Here is a 25,747-nt window from a genome sequence, read left to right on the forward strand (position 1 = left end):
AACTAAACAGTTGAATTTTTGACCAAAAAGGTTAGAATTTTCAACAAAAAAGTATAGATTCATCCCCGGAAGATGGCATTTCTACAACAACTTGAAAAAGTTGATTGATGAAAATGTTTGTTAAAATAAAAAATAGAAGCAAATAAAAAAAGTACACGAGCAAAATATGTGTATATGAGTGATAACTTTACTGTAGTGATAATATACAATTTTATAAAATATCGAAAAATTTATATATACACACGTCGTTCATAAAACACTAGTTTCCTACAAAAAAACGTAAAGATGACGTATATTATTAATTTATTATATATCTAGATAAAATATACAATAAATCCATCAAATATAAAATCATTTTATCATAATAAATTAATAAAAATAGTTAATAATGAATACTTACACTTTTAAGATTACAACTTTTCTCTAAAGAATGTGAAGAAATTATTATAGAAATTGAGTATATTTTTCTTGGCCTCTAAATTAAATATAAATGTACACTTTTTCAGTTTTTCAGGTAAATAAATGTTTAAGCTTCGACTAGAAGCTCTCCTAAGTTTATATAAAACTTTTTTTTCACCAAACTGAACACTTTTTTGTCGGATTCATTGTCGTTCCAAGAGGACAATTAAACACTTGCGCAAAGTCTTTTGTATTGGAAAGGGTGCCAATCACTCGAAATTTGCCAGGTGAATGCACTGCAGTTTTCAATTTATTTCTAGTTGCTTCCGGTCTCATCGACCCACACCATACTTGCGCAAAATTCAAGAAAAATAATTGCTTTCCGGTGGCATTGATACCTGGAAGATTCTCATTTTCGTCTCCGTTTGTCCTCAGCCACGTTTCATAAGCCTGGAAAAGGTATTTAAATTTTTTTCATTTACTTAATGTTAAAAACTTAATCGATAATACTTTTACAGTTTTGTTATTTTTCAGCAAAATTGTTTTAGAAAATATCGAACCTTTCACTAAGCAACTTTTAATCTTAGCCCCCAAAGACGAATCCCAGAGGAAATACAATTAAACATGAAATACTAACTAAAAAAGATCAGTTTTTAGCAAAAGAGATGAATTTTCAACGAAAAATGTAATAGATAAAATTTCAACCAAAAGTGATTCTAGATTAAAAATAAAAAAACAGTCGCATTCAACAAAAAAATTAATTTTGAACAAAATATGTCATTTTCCAACCAACACAGAATCTTCAGTTGAAAGAGAAAAAAATTAACCAAATTGTTGAAATTTCAAGCCAAAAGGGTGTATTTTCTACAAAGAAGTTGAATTTTTAACCCAAATATATGAGTTTTTAACAAGAAAGTTAAATTTCAAAAATAATTGAATTTTTAAGAAACAAAAAATTCTACAAAAATGTCAAATCTTCCACAAAATAACTGAATTTTCAACTATGAAAGAGAAATTTTCAACTAGAAATAAAATGTTTGGAGTGTCAATAAAATAGTTTAACATTGAATTAATAAAAGTAATTCCAAGCCAAAAGACCAAATTTTCTACAAAACAAATGAATAATCAATCAAAATAAACAAACAGAACAGGCATTTAAATTTTGTGGTTAAAAAACTGTGACCCCCAATTTTTGGAATTTAAACTAAAAATAATTATTTTTGATTAGACCTCACAGCCTAAAATTCTCTCAAAACAGATGAAACGGCAATTTTTTCGAAAATAGGGGAATAATAGGAGAATACATTATTTGAATAAATTAATGTGCGTACATTATTAAATTAAATTTCAGACAATATTAATTCAATTTCAACCATAAAAGTTTTTAATTTTAAATAAACAGTTTAATTTAATAAAAAAGAAGAATTTTCAACAAAATAGTTCAAACATCAACCAAAAGAGATGAATTTTCAAACAAACAAAAAACGAATTTTCTGCATAACAATTGAAATTAAAACCCAAAAATAGGAATTTTCAACAACAATTAATTTTCAACCAAATAGTAGAATTCTCTATTAATTTGTCGAATTTTTGAGTCAGAATAGTGAATTTTCTACCAAACAGTTGAATTATCAACCAAAAAATATGAAATTTTTACAAAAATTTCATTTTTGACCAAATAATTTTACTTTTGCCTAAAATAGTTTATTTTTCATGAAAGTAATTCAATGTTCAAAAAAATAGTAAGATCTGTAACCAAAATATATGAATTATGTATTAAATATATAATAAGTAGACTTTTTATAAAACAAGAATTAACTTGTACCTAAAAATAGTTAAATATTCTTATTGGTTTCGATTAATCCAATTTGCATTTAGGCGAAACAAAACTTGAAAAAGGGGGAAAAATAAATGTGTTAAAAGTGAAAAAATTGAGAAAGAGGAAAAAGTGTGAAGTATCTTTGATATTACTTACTCTAAAGGCTTGTTTGATTCCACCATTGTCAGCAATATTCTCTCCCTGAGTATTGACACCATCGATTGGCATATCCACATCCGTCACTGTATATCGACTATATTGATCTTTTAAAAAAATTAACTAATTTATGAAAAGAATAATTTATTATCATATTAATAAATTAATTATTAATAAAATTTCTCTACCAATCAGACATTGGGCTCTCAGATGAAATTCTTCAATTGCATCGTCTTTCCACCATCTGTGCAAATTCCCATCCTTGTCGAATAAACGACCTTTATCGTCAAAACCATGAGTTATCTCATGACCAATTACGACTCCGATTCCCCCGTAATTTAAGCTTCTGGGAAAGTATCTGTGGTAAAAAGGTGGCTGCAAAATTCCAGCAGGAAACACTATAAAAATCGGAATATAATTTAGAATATTCAGCTTTCTTAACAAAAATCCATTACCAAATTAACAGGAGGTGGATTAGAGCCAGTGTGAAGTTAGCTGATGAGCACAGCTCAGCTCTCACATGCGGTGACCGTCGAGTTGGCGAAGAGGGGGGGAGTCGCGAAGCAGCGTGCGTGCCCATAGACCAGTGGGATGCGTGCGCGCACACATTGGGCACGCACGGTGCTTCGCGACCCCCTCTCTTCCGGGCCGACGGTCCCCGCAATTGAGAGCCGAGCTGTGCTCGTCAGCTAATTTCACAGTGACACTAATTCCCTCCTGCGACATTAATTTTGATTAAGGATTTTTGATCAGGTGCTTGTTCCAGAAACTAAAGAATTGAACTGACTTATTTGATTTTTATTTCGACTGTAATAAGCATTTACAACTGCTGGAGCAGTATTCCAGAGAGTTTTGTTAACAGCACTTCCTAGGCGATCCTGTTCGACTCTAGTTAAATGATGCAAGATATTTAAAGTATTCTCGAAATATTTATCCGGACGTATGATAACCTGAAATTTCAATAATATCATACCCAAAGAAATTAAGGAAGATTGATGAGCAGTATTAATTTTAAGTTTAATTACATCTTTATAGCGTTCGTTGAGCAATTCAGGGTCTAATATAAAATCTGGATATCCAATCCGAAGAAACATTGCGTCTACTTTTTCACTTGCTATTTTCTTTGTGTCTTTATCGATCCAGTTGATTTTGTTCAGTAATTCTCTGAAAGATTGCTGAATTTCCTGAGTCATAGACAGCGTCTATAAATAATAAAAAATTGTGTAATTTAAGAATTTTATCATTCAGTTTCATGAGTAAGTGTATTCTAAAACTGCAAGGATTGGAGTTCTACCCCCTTTTCCCTCTTCAATTTTGAAGAATCCCCTAAAACACGTAAAATATCAAGAATTTTAACCCAATTTTCCATTTCGTGCCTTTTTGCAACTTTCGATTCATTTATTTGTTTACTACTTTTGTAGATTTGAAGAATGACGTCGACAGAAAAGAAATCGCTTTAGAATCCAAAAAACTCTAAAAACAGGGAAAATAAGGAGATTTTTACGAAAATAGGGAAATAAATGTTTTTAAATAAAATTAATGTATATGTACTACATTAAATTTAATTTTAAATGCTTTAGTTTGAATTCCAAATGAGAAAGATGAAATTATAATTGATTTTTAAATCAAAAAATAATTTTTATTCAAGAAATGACAAAATTTTCAACCAGGCAGTTGAATTTCTAGGCCTAAAATATTAATAGTCAGCAAATTAATGAATTTTCAACCAAATAGTTCAACTATCTACGAAAATAGTTGAATTTTTAACCTTAAAATATAAATATCTTTTCCTCTTTCTCCTTCTACTATTCCTCCCCTTATTTTCCTTCACTTTCCTTACTTCACTTCCAAAAATTTCCCCCACATTCTTTCACTCATTTTCCCCACTGCCCCTCTCCTCTATTTTTCTATTTCCTTTATTTCCCTCTCCAGATTTCCCCTCACTTCTTCTACTTACTTCCCCTACTTCCCCTCACATCCCTTTCTCTTATTACTTCCTTTAATGAGAAAATTAGTATTATGATTAATATTATTAATAATTTAACAAAATACATTAAACATAAAAAATGTCTTTTGCTCCCAATATTTCCTTATTGTATTTATAATGAATCAATATGATTGATTGAAAAAACATTTTCCTAATTTTTTATTATATTCTATTGTTTATATTCTATTTTTCGGAATTTTTCAGTTTTGGAAATTTTATGATTTGGCAATTTTCGATCGGAAATTTCATTATTTGGAAAGTTTGAATTTGGTTATTACAAACTGTCAGGAATGTTATGATTCGGGAATTTTACAATTGGCTAACATTATAAACGATTCAGGAGTTTTATTATTCGAAAATTTTCTAGTTGGGATTTTTATATTTCAGCAATTTAAAATTTTTGGGAATTTTCTATTTCGAATATTTTCTTTTCGGAAATTTTAGTGTTGAGACATTTATTTTTCGGGATTTTTCAGTTGTCCCTTTTCATGGATAATAATAATTTCAAGTACCTGGAGATCTTAACTGTTTTCATAAATATTGTTACTCACATATTGTAAAATTTTAAATAACAATATTTTTAAAAATTTAAGTTAATTCATATTTGACAAATGTCCATGCACTCTGCAATGAGTATTTTGTAATCTCATATTTTGTATACTTACATCATTTTTGCTGTTTTCATCAAAATATCTTTTAACGAACATGGATCCAACTGCCATTCCCATATTTGAATTGACTTGGGCGACACAATTTTTCCATCTAAGTGGAGCTTGCTCTCGCCCAAAAAGAATAAAATAAAACCTCTGTTTAGCTTCTTGAAAACGATCGTCCAGATTGTTAACTCTGTGTCTTACAAATCTCCATAAAAGGTAATTTGATACTGTCCTAAAAAGAAGACAATTGAAAATCAAAAATCAAAATAACAAAATATAAATACCGTAAACTTGGGCTAAGCGGCGCATGTGTTTTTAAACGCTTACAATGTTACTCAGAATAGCTCAAGATCACAATACTACCCCTACTGGAAGTAAATGGATAGAGTCTCTATCTGTTTGTATCATTTTATATCTTTAAGATTGAAATGGAAAGAATCGATCTATCGAGCTAGATCCCAGGTCATTTTCTATCATTTTCTATCTTTCTTCCAATTCACAATCACCTCTATTCTTTTGAATCCCAATCTTCCTATCGATGTCTATTTGCTACTTATCCACATTTATCCTTTTCTTGCCACTCCCAATCCCTATTCTAGTGTTTTTTTTTTCAAATGAATCCTTCGCTTATCCTCGCCTATCTTTTTCTATCCGTTAAGCAATCTAAGATTTCGTCTAACTATGTAATTCCTATTTTCCTGTACAAGTGAAACCATTTCTATCTTTTCTGAAATATAAGATAGCTCTATATTCGTGAAGCCCAGTATTTCTATCTAAATGAATCCTCCACTTATCCACCTCTATGCTTTTCTATCCTTTGAGCAATAACAAATCTCGTCTATCTTCTTGAATCTCAATCTTTCTATCTAAATGAATCCACAGCTTTATCCACCTCTATCTTTTTTAATTTGTTGGGCGAACCAAAATTTCGTCTATCTTTTTGAATACCTCTTTTTCTATCCAAGTGAATCCATTTCTATCTTTTTTTCAATATGAGATAGCTCTATCTTCTTGAATCCTAGTCGTTCTATCCAAACGAATCATCCGCTTATCCACGTTTATCCTTAGCGAGGCTATAATTGGAGGTGCAACAGACGCCTTTGCATTATATTAGTATAGATAGTCAGGGATATAAAGAGATAAATATAAGTACACGCGACGGATAGGGCGTGGAAAAAAGATAGAGTTTGTGGGATGCAAAGTGTGCATTTGAGAAGGATTGAATATCTCTATTTTTTCTATCCATACGTTTCTATTTTTTTGAATCTTTTTACTTCCAGCAGGGACCGTCGGCCACCGCACGACAACTGCAGTAACAAATGCTTTTCCCCGACATGCGCCGCTTAGCCCATATTTACGGTAATATTAAAAATACATTTCTCTTTATATAGATCTTATACCTTGGTGGAGTTTTTGAAATAAGATTCACCAAATCCTGAATATATTTAAGAGCAAATATAACAACTGGTTCGGAAATATTAGCAGGACGAGCCAAAACGATCGATAAATACTGATGCCAGTCTATCTGCGGAATCGCCAATCTTAACTCTTCAATGCTCATCCTCTTGTAAAGGTCGGAAACGTTTCTCCTCTCATCTGGTGAAGAAGTGATCTATTCGAAAAAATAATTTAGAAAAAGGTAACAAGACTGACATGAGATAGCAAGCGGTGTTTCTATATCAAGATTCCAACCTTATCGACTTGGAGAACATACTACAGCTGAAGTGGTTCATTTTCATGTTAAGTTTTGTAGAATATTCTCTGAGGGTTCCTATGATGTCACAAAATGATATAGCACACTTTGTGAGAGACGAATTTGCGTAAACCACTTCAAGGTTATCTATCATCTCAATTAGGATTTTCGCGTAAACACTTTCAAGGTTATATTTCGATTTGTCTTTGCATTTTCTACTGCGTCACATAGTTTTTAGAAAAACAAGAAGTTTTAAAATTAAATTTTTCTAAGAAAAGATCTTCTCACTTCACTTCACTGGGAATCGAACCACAGAACTTCCGATTACTAGCCGAGTGCTTTTCTAATTAAGTACCCGAAAAGCACGCGACCATCAATCGGAAGTTCTGTGGTTCAATTTCCAGTGGAGCCAAGTGAGAAGATCTTTGTTTACAAAAATTTAATTTTAAAATTTAAATAATTTATATTGCATGTAGTCAGAAATGACGTTAAGTATTTTGTGTTATTTGAAGAGTTACCTTGATCGATATTTTTTATTTCTATTTGCACAGATTGTGGGATGACATCTGCACTGATCAATAATAATTACCTCTGATGATAATACAGATTCCTTTAAATCACGCGTATAATAAATGTAACACCTGGCTTGAGATAGCGTATATTTCTGAAAAAGGATTTTTCTTTTAATCTCTCTAGCAGCTTAATTGGAAAGCACTCGATCAGTAATCAATCTGATAATACACATTCCTTTAAAAAAAAGCAATAGATCATTCTTGTTTTTCTCAATAAAATATGACGCAGTAGAAAATACAATGACAAATGAAAATATAACCTTGAAAGTGTTTACGCGAAATGTTTAATTGAGATAATAAATAACCTTGAAGTTGTTCACGCAAATTAGTCCCTCGAAATTAGGAAAATCATTTTGTCACTTCATCGGAACCGTTCGAAAGAAATCTAGAAATTTATCACGGACATAGACCACTCCGGCTGTAGAATTCTCTCGAACTTGGTGAGGTAGGAATCTTGATATAAAAATACCCGTTCCTATCTATTACTGTTGTTACATTGATCTTGCTTAGAATTTTGTTATCAAAAATTTTAATTATACTTTCGCTAGCCTTCTTTCGAATTCAATCAGTTCTTCTGCCTGCTTTTTTGCATTTTCCAAAGGTGATCCTAAGAGGGTTGCTACTTTAATCAAGTAACTTTTATACGCGTTGAGGTAAACTGCATTTGAAGATTGAAGAAAGTAGTCCCTTGTTGGCAAACCCAGGGATGTTTGATCAAACTGCAATTTAATTTAATTAGAAAATTTATTTTAAACATATATATATATATATTCAAGAAGATTGAAGTAGACATTTTTAGAAAGTAAGAGACTTTTTTATATTTTTATCTTTTCTGCAAATTAAATTCCGTTAAATTATTAATCATTTGTTATATAAAGCATGTACTTTCAAAAAAAGAAAAACGTTTTAATATTTCATTTAAGATTGGATCATTTATTTTTTTTCATTCAAAGCTAATCTTAAAACTTTTCTTTTAAAAATGGTCTGATTTAAAGCTTTAATCTTGTAACATTTATAATATAGGATCTTTTATAAATGAAACGAAATGTTTTTAAATTCATATTTAAGAAAATTGTATTTTTTATTCCTAGGCCTGCCTTCACTAAATTTTCTTCAAACAAGTGTTAAAAATTGAATAATTTTTGATGGACAAACTGAATAAAGGTGACGAATTTGCATGAATTATGAGAATAATGTTCTTCTAAATTTCAAAGAATTCGATGAAATTGACAAGCATTCCAGGTATATTTTTAGAAACTAATGATAAATTTATAAGATTCAAAACAATTCAAATAAATTTTTTTTTTAAATTCCAATGAATTGAAAAAATTCCAAATATCCAAAAAACCAATAGAGTTAAATAAAATTGTAGTGGATTTAAATGAATTTAAGAGAAATAAAAAAATTCGATGACAATCATAAAAATTCATGGTAAATTAAAAAAAATTAATTCAATTGAAAACACGTAAAAAATATTACAATTTTTTTTAATTTAGTAAGTATGAAATTAATTTAGAAAAATGTACAGGATTTCAGAAGAATTTGATGAAATTCTTAAGAAAAATATTTGAAAACATTTTCAAATCTTTAATAACCTTACGAAATCCCCCACTTCTTGAGAATAAATTTGGAGAAATCCATGAAAATATGATTAAATACCGTTAAATTCTATTAAATCTAATAATATTTCCGGGAATCCCGGTAAACTTATTAAAGTACATTAAAAGATTTTTTTAAGTATGAAAACCTTATAGGTGCTGTATAGAACCTTTATTGAAATCAATTATTGAAATCAATTAAAAATTCCTTGGAAACTTTTATAATTCGCTAAAATTTGTAAAATCCTTTTGAAATAACCTAAAATATTTCAAATCCTTTAAACTCCCATTAAATTATTGAAATAAATTACAAATTTCTTGGAATCTTTTAAAATCTTTTTAAATAAGGTAAAATATTTAAAAACCTTAAAATTCTTTAAATTACTAAAATCAATTAAAAATTCCTTGTAATCTTTCAAAATTGCTAACGTTTTTTAAATCCTTTAAAATCTTTTAAAGCCCCTTCAAACTTTATAAAGCCTTTGGAATCTTCTGGAATTCCGTAACATATTTTAATCCTTTTGAAATCACATTGAATTACTGAAATGAATAGAAATTTGATTAAATAACCTTAAAGCTTTAAAATCCGTTGAAATCACTTTAAATTATTTAAACCATTAAAAATACCATTATATACTTCCAATCCTGTAAAATATTTTTAATATTTTGAAATCCCTTGAAACTTTGTTAAATTCTTAGAAATTCCTTGGAATATTTATAATACCCTAAAATATTTCAAATCCTTTGAAATCCCCTCAAATTATTGAAATCAACTAAAATTTCCTTGGAATATTTTTAAATTCCCCTACGAATATTTGTAAAATCCCTTGAAATCTTTATAAAATACAATAATAAATTTAACATTTTATCGAATCATTTAAAATATCCTATAATAGCCACTTGGAATTCTTAAAAATACCGTAAAATCTACATAATCCTTTTCAATCGCTTCAAATGATTGAAATCTATTACAAATATCGTAAGATATTTTCGATCCTGTAAAATCTTTTGAAATTCTGTAATTCTTTAGAAAATTCCTGAACATTATTTGAAATTACCTAAAATCTGATATCATTTTACAGATCCGATAAGATCATTCCACATCTTCCGAAATAATTCTAGTAAATCCTTTAAAACCCCATGAAAATTTTTTAAATTCCATAAAATCATTCAAATCCTTAAAAATATCTTTAGAATTCGTATATCTTTTGGAAAACCTTCGAAATTTATTGAACTATCAGGAAATATTTCAGATCCTTCGAAAACCCTTGACACTTTCCAAATCTCTTGAGAATTCCTTAGAATTTTTAAAAACATCCTAAAATCTTTAAACTTCCTTATAATCTTTTTAAATTCCTGAAAATATTTCAAATCCTTTGCAATATTTTTAAATTTCTTGACATTTTTTAAATCTCTTAAAAATTCCCTAAAAATCTTTAAAAATCATTTTAAATCCCTTCAAATTATTGTAATTTATTAAGAAATCCTTTGAATCTTCAAATATTTGAAAATTTGAAAGAAAAAAGCTTTAAATACCGAATTGCATATATTAAAATCTTCCAATTGAAAGTAATTTTATTCTTACTTGTATGACATATTGATCGCTGTTTTTAATGTCAGGTCCAACCCACTCAGAAATGAGAATATCATTATTATATAGGCGCAATTGTGCGATTAATAAAAGCCAATCGAATTTCTCAGGACTCCAATCTGGACGAAGAATTGGCCAGCCACCCAATTCATCTAAAAGCTCCAGTAAAGGCTTCTCCATTCTTTGTTCCAAGATCTCTAGATTGCAGAGATCAAGACAATATATATTGTTTTTAAATTTTGATCCAAAGGATCTTTAAATTATTCGGAAATTTATTATGGGCTGACCACCAATTGTAAATTTTAGTTTCAGTTTCAATTTCAGTTTCAATTTTAGTTGCACTTTTTTATTTATCACTTTTAATTTTTTATTTATTCAAATGTTTATAAATATAATTTTCTACAGCAATCTTCCAAGCAATCTGCAAATATTAATTCTGTCAATGCCTTTTTCACGAGTAAACTGACTTCATTTAATTTTATCATGTTTTTCACAAACTAATTTATTTTATAAAATGGTTATTAAACTTTTTAATAGTATCCAACCTTCCGAAGCAAGTATTTCTTTTATGAGTCACTGCTCTGTTTAAAAATTCTGATTAAAAATACAATTTTTCGCTCCAAAATCCTTTTTTATACTTTTAACACTAAATATATAGTATTGTAATCAATTGAAAAAAATTAATAACATTCTTAGAAAACAAATTTCTTTGCAAAAAAGATGATAAAGTTAAAATAAGTCAGTTTTTTCATGAAAAAGGTATTATAAAAGAATTTTTATGAATTATTAAAGAAAATTATATTTAATATCATTTTATTGAAGAAAAAATAGATAAAGAAAAAATTTCAGGCAGAAAGAGTCGAACACGCAACCTTCCGGCCATGAAGCAGAAGCGCCACTGTCTGAGCTACCAGCTGATGAAAATTGTGTTTCATCAAACTCTATATGGCCTCTGGCGAATATTTTAAAATAAATTTTATCGAACGGAAAATTAATACTCAGGTAATAAGCTTTCATTAAAAAAATTATGAACATTGAGAATTCTATATCAGAACTCTTTTCGGTCTCGCATTGATTTAATCAAATTCTGTACTAAAACTCTATCGACTCAAATTTTTATTTATATAAGGAGCCATCCATATGCTACGTTACCAATTTTAAGCTTTGTTTTACACCCCCTCCACCCCACCCTGCCAGCCCAACCGTCCAACAGTGGTACAAAAAAAAATGTCTATGGACAAAATAATTTTTAGCCTACATTATCCAATCGATTTAGACGTTTACTCTTTTTAATGAAAGAATTTTTTTTGAATTTTTATTAAAAAATGTTTTTTAATTTTTTATTTAACAACAAAATTAGACATCTTTTTTAATTTTTGAGAAATACATTTTTTAAAAGATTTTCAGATTAATAAAACAAGGTCTTATATCTATACTAAAACTGTCTAAAAATAATTGTCAGTAATTATGATTAATTGAAAATAGATTCTTTCTAATAATGATTCAAGCAATTTTTATTTAAAAAATTAACAATTTGGATATTTTTAAACGAATAGGCTTAAATTTTCTTACGAAATCATATAAGATTATTTTTTTACGATTCCTTTATATGAGGCTTTCTTTGCTTATATGAATTATTAATTATTTAAACAATTTTTATAAACAAATTTACAGTTTGACTATTTTTCAAGCAATAGGATGACTTCTTTTATTGAAACAACTCAGAATGGCTTTTCGGAAACACTTTGCTTCCATTCTTTGAAAATGTACAAGAATTATTAATTATTCAAACAATGTTCATAAACAAATTCAAAGTTTGGTTATGTTTCAATGAATCTGCTCAAATTTTTTACGTGATCGACTAATAATGTCTTTCCGGTAATTCGGTCAAAAATAACCTGAAAAGACATTCTTGGTGCATTCTGTAAAAAAATGAACCTATTGTTAAAAATATTTCAAACTGTAAATTTGTTTACAGAAATTGTTTTAAAAAATGACAAATACCACCTATTTTTAATCAATCGTAATAAAAAATTAATTTCTCTTACATTTTATACAAAAACTCTGGCATTGGATGAGCTAAAAATTGCCATATAAAACCTTTTTTTCGATCAATTTGAAAATCTTTTAAAAAATGTTACTTTTGGGCAGTTAAAAAAGATTCTATTTTTAGTAAAAAACAAATTTTCAACAAAATACGTGATTTTTCAGTTAAGTTTTTAAAGCGAAAATATCAAATTCCTTCAAAAAAGTTCATTTACAGCTGAATAATGGCATTTTCAACTAAAACTATGTTTTTACATGTTTTTACTATGTTTTTACATAGTATTTTATCTTTAAACCAAACGGTTGATTTTTCAAGCAAAAAATATTAATTTGTAATGAAACTTGTAATAGTTGATATTTCAACTGAAAAATATTTTGTTTTGAATTAAAGAACAGTTTAATTCAACCAAAAATACGAATGTTTAATTAAATAGGTAAATAATCAACCAATAAAATGATCTTTTAACAACGTAGTTTAAATTTATCCAAGTGGTTGAATTATTGAGGAAAAATATGAATTCTCAACAAAAAATGTAATAGTTGATATTTCACACAAAGAAATATTTTATATTTTTAATTAAAAGCATTTAAGAAGATAAATTTGAAACAAAACAGTTGATTTTGTTACTAGAAAATATTTTTCATTCAAAGCAGAAAAATATTGTCTAACAAATTGTTCAATTTTCAAACTAAAAAGATATATTTTAAACCAAATTGTTTGATTTTCAAGCAAAAAAAAACAAATTTCTACAAAGTAGTTCTATTTTCAATTATATAATATGAAATTTCAACAAAAAAGTTTATCTACCACCAAATAGATGAATTTTTTTGAACAAATTTATAAAACTTCAACAACAACAAAATCAATTGGTTGCGATAGGTCATGTTTGAACCAAATAGTTTATTTTTCAACGAAAAAAGATAAAGTCTTAACGAAACTTGTAATAATTGATATTTGAACCAAAATATATTTTAATTTGAAATAAAAAACAGATGAATTCAATAACAAAGAGACTAATTGTCAAACGAAGTAGTTGAATCGTCAAGCAAAGCTGAATTATTTTCCAACTGAACTTTTTTAATTTGTAACCATAATGTATAAATTTTCAACAAACGAAATTAATTTTCAACGTAAAAAGACGAATTTTCAATCAAATTCATAAATTTTTACTAACTCACTGTAGCCCGCCTTTGTTTGGTCATGCCTGAGTGACAACCGCAGATCTCGCGCACCTCGCCCATCTCCTGTTACACCTACCTACAGCGCGGCGTCAATTCTCGGAAGGGCTATAGGAAGATTTCACTATATAATAAAAGATAAATATTCAATTAAAAAATTAATTTCTTAGACAAAATGAAATAGATAAATTTTCAGTTCGAAAAATTAATTAGCAAGAAAAAAAAACAACAAAAGAGTTTAACATTGAAAAACATGACTCTTTAACCAAATAGTTGCATTTTTTTAAAGAAAATAATACAAATTTTAATCGAGCGCTATGGATTATAAACTAAAAATATAATAGTTTTTTACCTAAAAATAAAAAACCTTTGTTCAAATATATCAACAGGAAACGTACTAAATGTAATCTAAGTCCATAGCGTTTTTTTATTGTCTCCCCCCCCCCCTTCATTGACACAAAATGTAGTACAGTGAAACCCTTCAATAACCCTCCCTTCTATAGCCCTTCCAAGAATCGACGCCGCGCCGCAGGCAGGTGTAACAGGATCTGTGAGGGGTGCGCGGTGTCTGCGGTTATCACTCAGGTGAGCACTCAGGCGTAAACAAATAAAAGCGGAGCGGACATTAATGATTTATTTCCCACCCACCGTCAGCCCCAAAATCGGTGCTATAGAAGAGTTTGACTATATTTCAGGAATAGTATATTGCGCAACAAGGTGCGAAGGGCGACAATTGTATGAGTGTGAAGTTAGCTGCCCGAGCGAAGTGAGGGTAAATATCACACGAGTCAAATTGTTGCTTCGCCTCGACTTGCACATACACTTTTTCATAAAAAATGTATCGAAAATTTGACTTTCGATGCCTGAAACTCCTTTGCATCTCATCAAAGTTGTTATTCTTTGTAAATACGTAGACAGTGACAGATATAGGTATGAATGACACGATTCTCGAAACGAAGTTCGATAAGAGGGAGAATTGCTGCAGACAACTGCAGATAAAGTAGAATGTATATACTTTCGATACCAGTTACGGCGTAAAGTTACTTTCGCGGTCGCCTGTTTCTACTTTCTAGTCTAGGGTTAAAAACACAACTTTCGACCCGCTACCGGGGCATCGAAAGTCAAATTTTCGATACATGTGTTATGAAAAAGATCGCACGTACGGTCTGGCTCTTGTCCCCTCCCCCCGTAGCGACGAGAGACGGTCCCCCACTTCCAGCTCTGTTCCCCTACAGTCCTATAGTCTTGCTATTACTCGGGAAAACCTATATCAATGAAGTAATTAATACTCGACTGAAATTTAAAAGGAAATAATGGGCAAAAACAATGTTTGAAATGTACGAGAAATCCTATCAATTTCTTCAGTTTTAGTACTTTTTTATAAAAAAAAAAACTACTTTGCGTAAAATCTTAAAACTTAGACTATCTCACGGTCCTGTTTACTGCTAGTACTTTAAACGACTGTGAGTTTCTGTGTATGTTTTAAATTAAGAAGTTCAAAGATATTATTTATCGTTCGTGAATAAGGTGGGCTGTTCAAATTATGGTTCATATTAATTCATGGCATGAATAAGTTCATGGATATAGGTTTTGCCGAATAAGGAAAATATCAGAGGGGTAACAGTCCGCTAGTAGTAGGGGGACTGCCTGCCCTCGCCACCGGTGATCCACAAGGATCGCACGTGCGTATGTTCTCGCCCTGAAGCAGGTTTGAGGACGAGTCGTGGACTGCCCGTGGGTTGGGTGTCGGGGTGTCGCTCTAAAAACAACGGGCGGTAACAAAGGTGGAAATCTATGTAGGATCTCGTCCTGAAAGAGGTATGAGGACGAATCGTAGATGACCCTTTCCCACCCTTCAAATCGGTAACGTATTGTATGGACGGCCCCTAATCAAAATATTGGATTCAAGTAAAATAAAATAAGAAAAATAAATAATGATAATAAATAACAAAATAAAAAAAGGATACGTACTGACCATAATTCATACAACTTTGAAAAAGGTGCTTCGCTTTGATGATAGCATCATTGGAATCTTTCAAATTTAAAGGAATTGGTTCTTCTAGCAGTTCCTTCAATACTGAATCCAACGATTCTCTCAGCATTTCAAAAGTGTCATATCCAGCTTTATCTTTCGGAATTGGATTATTTTTTTCCCAGTTGCCACATGCATATTGATAAAAATCCTCACAAGGATCCGCATTTCTATCCATGTATTTCAGCATCATCTTTGCTGTAATCGATTTTTATTTTTGAGTTGGAGAAACAAGCCTCAAGATTTTTCTATGCTAGAATGTTTTCTAGGAAAAGTGTACTCCTAAAAATAATTTTTAAAGAAATCAGGGTAGCCGCAAGTTAGGAAAACCTGGAAATCAGGGAAAGTCAGGTATTTTGAAAATAATTGCAAAAGTCCGGGAATTTCTAGAAGAGGCGCTTTAAGTAACTTTCAAGAATAAGCAGGGCTACCGCGCAGAAACTTTCAGTCAATTTTTTCTCAAATTACTTTTTAGTCACTTTTGAAAGATAAAGACTCCATGGTTACTTTCATGATTTTTGGCACACTATTGAACTAAAGTTATGCATATTTCTGAATTTTCTTCAATACTTTTGCCATATTTTAGGGTATTTTTAAAGTTTCTGATAAATTTTTATTAAATTGCAATCATTTGAAGGCATTTCAAAGGATTTAAAATATTTAAGGCTATTTTTAAATTTTTTCAGGGTTTTCAAGAGCATTAAAAAATGTCAAGGTATTTCAAAATATTTCAAAGAATGTTCATTATTTTATGATATACTAGAAGATTCAAAGGAATTTTTAATAAATTTCAATCATTTTAAGGAATTCTATAGGATTTGACGTATTTCACGGTATTTTGATAAATTACAAGTAATTTTCAAGAGCTTTAAAATACTTTAAGATATTTCTAGAAATTGCAACGAATTTTCAAGAGCTTAAAAAAATTCCAAGGGAATTCAAAATACTTCAAAGAATTTCAAATATTTTATGGCATTTAAAAATATTCCAAGGAATTTTTAATAGATTTTAATTATTTGGAGAGATTCCACAGGATTTGCAAAATATTTCAGGGTATTTTACAAAATTCCATGGAATTTTCAAGGGCTTTAAAACGTTTCAAGGGTTTTCAAAATATTTTAAAGAATTTTAATTATTGCAGGGTATCTGAAAATACTTCAAGAAATTTTTAAAAGGTTACATTAATTTGAAGAGTTTCAAAATGTTTGTGAATGTTTTAGGGCATTTTCAAAAGTACAAGTCGTTTTCAAGAGCTTTCAAAATTTTCAAAGAATTTCAAATGGTTTGAAATATTCTGGAGTATTTGGAAAGATTCTAAGAAATTTTAAATATATTTCAATGAGTTAAAGGGATTCCAAAGGATTTTATATATTTTAGGGTATTTCTGAAAATTACAAGACATTTTCAAGAGCTTTAAGAAGATTCAAGGGCTCTAAAGAGATTTCAAAGGATTTTAAATATTTTCATATTTTTTAAAAAGATTCCAAATAATTTTCAATAGATTTCAATCATTCGAAGGGATTACAAAGAATTTAAAATTTTTAAGCATATTTTAAAATATTTCGAGAAATTTTCAATACATTTCAATAATTTTAAGAGATTCGAAAAGATTTCAAATCTTTTCGGGTTTTTATAAAAGTTTCGAAGAATTTTCATGAAATTTAAAATGTTTCAAGCGTTTTTAAGTGACTCCAGAGGATTTTAAATATTTTTCAGGTTTTTTTTTTAATATTCCAAAGAATTTTTAATAGATTCCAATAATTTGTAAGGATTCCAAAGTATTAAAAATACTTTATGTTATTTTTTGAGAATATAAGTAATTTTCAAGAGGTTTAAAAAATTCAAGGGATTATAATATATTCCAAAGGATTTTTCATATTTTAGGTTATTTTTTAATTCTTCAAGAAATGTTGAATATATTTTTAAAATTAAAAGAGATTCCAAAAGAGATTCAGTCTCGGTGACGTAATTTGTTAACGCTACCATGTATAATGGCGTACACGGTTCTAATCCGGGCGGACTTAAATTTTTTCTCGTTTCTTACTCAAATATGTAATAGCACAGTAGTCGAAAATATTTAATATTTAACATCAAAATTAATCACATCATTCTTTAAATTTAAATATTAACAGTCAGGAAAAATGAAAAATTAGTAAGGGAAAAATCAGGAAAAATTGAAGGAATTTAAAAAATGAAGTTTGGCGGCCACCCTGGAAATGTACCTTGGGCTTTTCGAATACTATTTCGATTTCCCTCGCCTTTCCAGAAGGTATAAAAATCATCAGTTGTATCTTCCAAGTCGACCATCTGCATCCAAGAATTATCGAATAACGGTAAATCGTCTTCTTCATAATCATCCGGTTCTTGAGATTCGTCCTCGTCCATTTCGTCGCTGTTGAGTGAATCCGACAATTGCCAAGGCATCTGTGATTTTGCCAAATTACCTACTGTTGCCTCTAAGTTGACGAGCTCGTTTGCTCTACAACGTGCAAAAAGCCGGAAGTCACATTCGACGCGAAAGTAAAAATTATTTTTTTTACATGAGTTACTAACTCCTCGTAATCGTAATCGTTAGCATCGGCCTCGGCAGAATCAGAAATTTCAGTTTGCACTTCTGGATTATCATTCGCTAAGAAATCTTCCACCTTCTCATCTGGCCATTCAGAATCTATTTTCAAGTCATCCCTAATTCTAATCTGATTATGGACTAATGAACTGGTGACCCAGAAAGACAAGAGTTTCGAATTTTGTTTGCGACACTCCCCCAATAAATAAAAAAGGAGTTATAACTCAAGATTCCTGTTACTGACAAGTTACCGACATCGAGACCATTCCACAGCTCAAGTGGTTCGTTTCTGTGCTAAATTTCTAAAATATTCTTGAAGTTTATTGAGGATGCCATATAATGATATTGCGCAATTATGAGTAAAAATTTGTGCGTAAACAACTTCAAGGTTATTTACTATCTCAATTAGTATAAATAAGAAAAAAAGACGATTTATTGCTTTCTGTTTTCTCATAAACATACTATTTGAGAGGGTGCCGCATTTAAAATTCGGAACGTTCTTTTTTTTAGTCACTATAGGGGTTACGTAACTTCTGCAAAGGATGTTAATAAGTTATTTTTGAGTTAACAGTAAATGCACGAGCTGGCTTTTTATTTCTAAAAATTTGAAATAAAATAATATTGAACGATTTTAAATTAAAAACGTTGCAAATCAAACAATTTTAGATTAGGTACTGTCGGGCTAAAATATTGAAATTATAATTTAAGATTAAAATTGATTAGAAAAATTTTGCAAAAATTAAAAAATAAATTTACCGTTCTTTTCGCTGTTAAAAATCGAAAAGTTTTCAGTTATAAATCCTTCCAATTGAATGGATTATTCTAAGAAAATATTCTAAATGAATAGTCTTTTAAATGAAAAACATAAAAAATTAAACATTTCTAATACAGAATGTTGAAAATTAAACGAATCCAAACTTCATTTAAAACTGAAAAATGTTAGATACCAAGAATTGTGATATTAATACTTTTTCGTTTACTCCAAACTTAAAATTTGAATTACTTTAAACAAATTTAATTAGTTTAAAAATTCAAAATTATTATTCTTTTCAGAATTAATTTATTTCAATTTGAATTATAAAATTAAAACTTTTGATAGGAAAAAATTACAAAAGCATTTAACATAAAAAATTTAGAACTCTGAAATTGCAACCACTTAAAATTAAAGAAATTATTCAATTACTGAGATATCAATTTTTATCATTTTTTTTATATTTTGTTTTTTGACAACACAATTTTGAACTCTTCATTTTAAATCATTTAATATTTAACAATTCATTTTGAATTATTATTCATTTTCGAAGTTTTGCAATAAAATATTTTACCATTTTAAATGTTTCATTTTTTTATCTTTAACAAAAAATCTATTGCTTTAAATATCACATTTTTCAACTGTCCATACACTCGATATTAAATCGTACCAACAAATTTCATTTCTAAATTTTTGTATTTTGATATTTTTATGTTAGGTCGCTTAAATTTGTTGTCTGTTAATTTTAATTTATTCAATTTTAAACTCTCCAGGGTTCAATCAACTTAAATTCCAATTTTTCACTTAAATTTAAACAATATTTTTTTTTACTAAAGAGTTGTCTTAATATTTCGATCATTTTACATTATTTTGCATTAAAATTCAAAAAATTACGGTTAATTCAATTAGACATTTGTTATTTATTTATGATGAAATTCAAATCTTTTTTCTAGCCATCGTCATCTGATCACAGAAATTTTTATTTCAGAACGCTTATATCTTCCTCTGACAAAGAAATAATAAATGCCTTTTTAGGGTATCGCGTTTTTAAGTATACATTTTTTAACAACATTTTTGAAAATCATTTTATTATTTTGTTTCATATTTTCTATTTAGAGTATACCTCATAGCAAGCAAATTGAGACTTCAAATAAATAAATAAGTCGATTAAAGTCCAAGATATGGAATTTTAAAAAAAAGTCGTCCAAAAACTCAATGTCGCATAAGACCGCCATTTTTTCCGAATTTTTGAAAAATATTTGTTGGAATTTTTTTTCACTATCAAACAATCATATATCCTCAATTAGATCAAAATGCTATTCCGACATAAAAATTGCCGTGATCAAATGAAGTGGACATTTTTGAAACTAAGTTTCAATCTTCAACACAGAATTTCAAACTTTTTCAATTTTTAATTACTGTATGTTGAAAGGGTTCTATTTTGTTGAGCTTCAAAATATTAAACATTTTTCGATTTTTAATTCATAAATTGAAAATTGTTTAATTTCGGACGATACAATTTGAGATTCTTCCATATGTGTTTAAATTTTATTATTATTATTATTATTATTATTATTTCTTAGAGACTGAAATTAAAAAATTATTAATTTGTAACAGGTGAAAACTTATATATTCTACAATTTAACATTATTTAAATTAAAAATTAAAATTTTGACATTGCAATTCGAAGTGACGTACTCCTGGCCTTACGGAGGCTTTAATTGTATATATGTCAATTTCAAAATTATGAATAGAATTGTTTAATTTGTAAATTAAAATTAAAAAATTAAATAGTAAATAAAATAATATTAACTACAATATAGAATGATTCGTATTAAAAATTACTATTTTTATAAAAATACAATAGTTTAGAATTTACAATTTTGAACAGAAAATTAAAACTAAATGGAATTGAATTTATTTATTAGAAAAAAAAAAGAATTGAATTACTTGAAAATCAAATTTTACGTCTAACTCATAAAGTCCTGCTTCCAAAAAAATATTCAAAAAATCACACTACCAAAATAATTTACTTGCAATTCCGGAAAATCATTTTCATAATCCTCGTCAGAATCTCTCTTATAAGTAAAATATTCTTCATATTTACCACTGGGGTTTAAATTTTCTAAATTATAATCATGCAGCCACTTTCGGGAATCTTTTTTCTTTTTACCTTCCCGTATCTAATAGGGAGTATTATTGAATTGTACTAATTGACCGGTTATAAACATTTAAAAAATTCAAATAATTTCTACGGTTAAATTAAATAAATTTAAAAAAAAGCAAATCAATAAAATATCTAAAGATATTTAATTTTTAGAAAAGTTCATTCGGTTAAACTTTCCATCATATTAAACTTTTTTTTTATTTAATGTTGCTTATCCCGAAAAAACTACACTTTGTGTAGTTTAAGATCAAAACGTGCAGTGAAAAATTAATTGGAAATTGGAAATGATTTTTTTGTTGGAAATTTAATTATTTCAATTTGGTTTCAAGTTTTTAGTCAAAAATTAATCGCCTTAGTTAAAAATGTAAATATTTTGTTGAAAATTGTTCCTTTCTTTGGATGAAAAAAATCTTGTTAGTTGAAAATTTAAGTATTCCATTTTTTGTTTAGAATGTATGTTTTTAGTTGAAAATTCAACTATTTGATTTAAGAAGGAACTACTTTGTTAAAAATGCATTTTTTTGTTGCAGATTCATCATTTTATGTTTTAATTTTTTTATCCTACAATATTAATGTAGTGTAATATGAAAAAATGTAGGATCAAAAAAATCAAAACCGGGAAAGGGTTACACTTCAATAATATTGATAATTTTAGTTGTAAATTTATCTCATTAGTTGAAAAATTAACTATTTTGTTGCAAATTTCTTCTTTTTTTGGTTGTAATTAAATATTTTTTTGAAAATTAATCTATTTTAATTGAAAATTCATATTTTATATCATATTACATATTACAATATCATATTTTTGTTTGAAAATAAATCTTTTTGGCTGCAAATTCAACTATTCCATTTTTGTTTGAAAACTGATCTTTTTAGTTGAAAATTTAATTATTTGGTTCAGAGAAAAACTTCAGTACTCAAAATTGATATTTTAATTGAATCATCATTTTAATTTAAAATTTATCTCTTTAATCGAAAATCTCTTCATTTTTCTTGTTGTACTCTTAACTATTCCATTTTTTTAAAACTATTTAGTTAAACATGCGTTTTTAGGTTAAATATTCCTCATTTTAGTTGAAAATGTATCTCTTCAATTGAAAAATTCTGTTTTTTTTTTCGGTTAAAACTCAATCTTTTTTGTTGAATAAATTAACTATTTCATTGTTTGTTAAAAAATTATTTTTTTAGTTGAAAGTTCAACAATTTAGTTAACAGTGAAACTAAATCGTTAAAAATGCATTTTTTTTTGGTTGGACATTCATCATTTTAGTAGAAAATTTATCTATTTGTAGAAAATTCTTTTTTTTGAGAACAATTAACTTGTTTAACAACAAATTTTAATAACAGTCAACTTTAATTTATTCCAAGGGGCACGAAACGAGAACATTTGGGTATTTCAAGGCTAGAGGGGCCCCCACCTCTACCGCGAGTGGTGTGATGATTTTGTCAAGCGATGTTCATTGACTGCCCCTGCCTTGTATCCATGTGCACGCTGTAAGCATATATGCGTCCTTTCATTTGCGCAAGGGCTTCCCGCTCATCAGGTCGCCTCTTTTTAATTGGGCAGCCGCTGACGCGGACGAGAGCACACAGGGACAGTGGTGGGAGGCGAAATGGCTTCGCCACTTGGAATATCCAGGCGTAAGAGACTTGGAATAAGTGAGCCGTGGAATAAGTTTAAGTGCACTGTAATTTGTTTGGGTTAAGGATTTTACTATTTTTATACAGTTTATTCTTTTTATAGTTGGAAATTATTATTATTTTTTTAATTAAACTGCTCGATTTTTGGTTTACAATTTTTCTCTTTTTCTTAAAAATTCACATGTATGGTTCAAATATCATGTAACTTATTGAAATTTTGACTTTATTGGTACAAAATTAATCTGTTGGGTTGAAAAATAATCTTTTTAATTGAAAATTGAACCACTTAGTGAAAAATTCATATTTTTCTTTGAAAGTATAATATTTTTACCGCAAGTATTAGACTTTTAAAATGGAATACAATGCAGTGCCCATACTAATTTTAGTTAAAAGAATTTATGCCCCTATTGTTTTGAAAAATGTTCTAATTTGGCCTGTTCTTATAACATTTTGGCCTGTGAAGTCATGTCTGTGAAGTCTGTCATCGATAAAGTTGATAAAATGTTTTTTTGGCTTCGTATAAGTTTGAGCGTATGTAGAAATTATTCGAATTATTTAATCGTCTGACTGGTCATACGAGGAGCACTAATATATACTAAATATTGAATATCATTATTGAAATAATTATTTCACATCAGCGAATCTTGTTTTTTTTTTTAATAAGAAATCGTGAATGGGAAAGAAGTTGATTAATTAAGAATATACCTGGCGCATTTCTCTTTTGTGTCGCTGAAGAGGTTTTGTTTCGACAAATGAATTCGTCGGCACAAAACTAGTTTCCACGTCCGACAATATAACTCGCTCTTCTTCTGTTTCGTCTAAGTGACTCGGAATTGTAGCTAAAAGTTTTTTCAAGTGGAATATATTTACTCTTTCAATTTTAGGGATCTGTAGCCGAGTACAAAAATCCTTATATTTCCGGTCGAATTTCCGTCCGTCCGTCCGTCCATTCGTCCGTCCATCGTACTTTTTCAAAGAAAGGGAAGTAAGGACTAATGATAGGAAGGAAAGAAGGGGAGGCAAGGAGAAGTAGGGGAATAGAGAGAAATTTAGGAGAGAGGAAGTAGGAAAAATAAGAGAAAAAGAGCGGGAGGGGAGTGGGAATAGAGAGGAGAGGGGAAGAAGACGAAACGAGGGAAGAAGTAGGAGAATAAGGAAAATGAGGTAGAAGTAAAAGAATAAGGAAAATAAGGTAGAAGTAAGGAGATTGGAAATTAGAGAAGATGAGGGTAGGAGTACTAGGGGAAGTGAGGGGGAATTAAGGACTTTCCGGGTTCGGAATGGAATTAGGAGAAGATCTGTGTTAGCTAACCGATCGAGGAGAAGAGAAATTAGATGGAAGAAGTTGGGAAATTGAGGGCAAAGGGTAAAGCGAGAGGAGATAAAGTAGGGGCAGGGAGATAAATTAGGAAAGGAGAAGTAGGGAAAGTGAGAAGAAATGGGTTGAGGGGAAGGGTGAGAAGGAAACAAGGGAAATTTAGGGAAGAAGAAAGGGGAATAAGAAAAAGGAGGAAGAAATAGGATAAGTGAGGAGAAATGCATGAAGGGGAAGTATGGAAATATATGGAGAGGGGGAAATGAAGAGGAGATTAGGGAACAAGAAGTTGAGGGTCGGGTTAGTTGGGCGAGTGAGGTGAAGTTCGGAAAGGGAAGTAAAAGAAATGATTAGAAATGAGAGTATAAGAGCGGGATGGAAATTGAGGGCTAGGGAAAGCGAATTGTTAACTAAGGAAGCGAGGAGAGGGTTCAGTAGAGGAGGAGTAGGAAGAATAAGAGTAGGGGTAGTAAGGGAATCAAGGGGAAATTAGAGAGTAACATATGATTTTTTTTAGTTGGCTCTACTAAATCTCTACTTATTTCAGATAAAGGTAGTTAAACAATAATTTTAAAATATCTCTTGGTACTGTTTTCGATATCATAAATAATAGTAAAAGAAGAACATATTATTTGACTTACAAAAATGAAAAATTGATGATTCAGTTGAAACCTCTCGTCTTCTCTCAGTGCTTTTTTCAATGGGTTGTTGAAGTGAAAATTTTCCCACGACAGCAGATCGAGATAAGGCGATAAAAATAATAGCTACAGGTAAAATTACTGCAGGTATAAGGAGCATATATCTGATCCAAGCTCGCCAAAATTTATTTCGCCCCACGCACCATCTGATTTAACAATATGAAACTTTTGTTCAGGATTTTTTTTCTAAAATTGTTGATTAAAAGTTTAGAAAATAGAAATTTCCCCATCAATAGATTTATAGGGATGCTACAGGTCAGGAAATTCTAGAAAGTCAGGGAGAACCTGAAAGAGCCAGGAAATCTTCGATAAACTAAAATTAAAGTTGATAAAACTCAGTATGCCTTGTGTCCAAACTGCAAAATACTTCCCCCATTTCCATCTTTTCTGTTTTTGTGAAAATAATTCCTCCTTTTTTCTCTATTTTCAAGAGATTTCCCATTTTTTCAATATTTTTCGCTTAAATTCAAACTAAATTAACAGGACACAAGAAGAAAATCAATTTTTTGGGGGTTAACAGTTTTTTTTTTTTTATTAAACAGTCTACAAGTATATTTCTGGTTTTAAATTCGTCTCTTTTACCTTAAGATTCTACTATCTGGTTGAAAATTTAATTATTTTATTACACATTTAATTTGTTGGTTAAAGTAACACTTTTTGGTCGAAAGTTCAACTACTTTGTTAATTGAAATTTTGACTATTCAAAATTGTAATATTTTAGTTGAGAATTTAACTACTTTCTTGAAAATTGATTGAACTACTCCAATTATGGATAATTTTTTTAATCAACTATTTAATTGACAATTTATATTTGCAGGTTAAAAATTTAACTATTTGTTAAAAAATGCAACTTTTTGAATGAAAATTTCACTTTTTTGTTG

The 25,747-nt window shown here is 29.1% G+C and overlaps 1 protein-coding gene across 5 annotated transcripts in view; it reads right to left on the reverse strand.

Annotated features, from left to right (window-relative positions):
- Window positions 1-373: 373 nt before the first annotated feature.
- The window catches only part of LOC117175014 (neprilysin-4), a 31,916-nt gene continuing 6,542 nt past the window's right edge, over window positions 374-25,747 (reverse strand). Inside the window, exons 3-15 of one of the 5 annotated variants that reach the window (XM_033364513.1) lie at window positions 24,810-25,012; window positions 23,559-23,692; window positions 17,951-18,152; window positions 15,672-15,926; window positions 10,466-10,668; window positions 7,822-8,001; window positions 6,418-6,629; window positions 5,027-5,249; window positions 3,400-3,576; window positions 3,162-3,324; window positions 2,563-2,772; window positions 2,375-2,481; window positions 374-849 (exon numbers count right to left, since the gene is read on the reverse strand). In XM_033364513.1, the coding sequence (XP_033220404.1) occupies window positions 574-849; window positions 2,375-2,481; window positions 2,563-2,772; window positions 3,162-3,324; window positions 3,400-3,576; window positions 5,027-5,249; window positions 6,418-6,629; window positions 7,822-8,001; window positions 10,466-10,668; window positions 15,672-15,926; window positions 17,951-18,152; window positions 23,559-23,692; window positions 24,810-25,012 (2,545 nt within the window). In that variant the 3' untranslated portion in view covers window positions 374-573. Of the gene's footprint in view, window positions 850-2,374; window positions 2,482-2,562; window positions 2,773-3,161; window positions 3,325-3,399; window positions 3,577-5,026; window positions 5,250-6,417; window positions 6,630-7,821; window positions 8,002-10,465; window positions 10,669-15,671; window positions 15,927-17,950; window positions 18,208-18,281; window positions 18,851-23,558; window positions 23,693-24,809; window positions 25,013-25,747 lie in introns of those variants that run through there. The other 4 variants (XM_033364515.1, XM_033364516.1, XM_033364517.1 and 1 more) reach the window with 4 other exon arrangements.

The sequence above is a fragment of the Belonocnema kinseyi genome, chromosome 6 (assembly GCF_010883055.1).
Source record: "Belonocnema kinseyi isolate 2016_QV_RU_SX_M_011 chromosome 6, B_treatae_v1, whole genome shotgun sequence".
Taxonomy (NCBI): Eukaryota; Metazoa; Arthropoda; class Insecta; order Hymenoptera; family Cynipidae; genus Belonocnema; species Belonocnema kinseyi.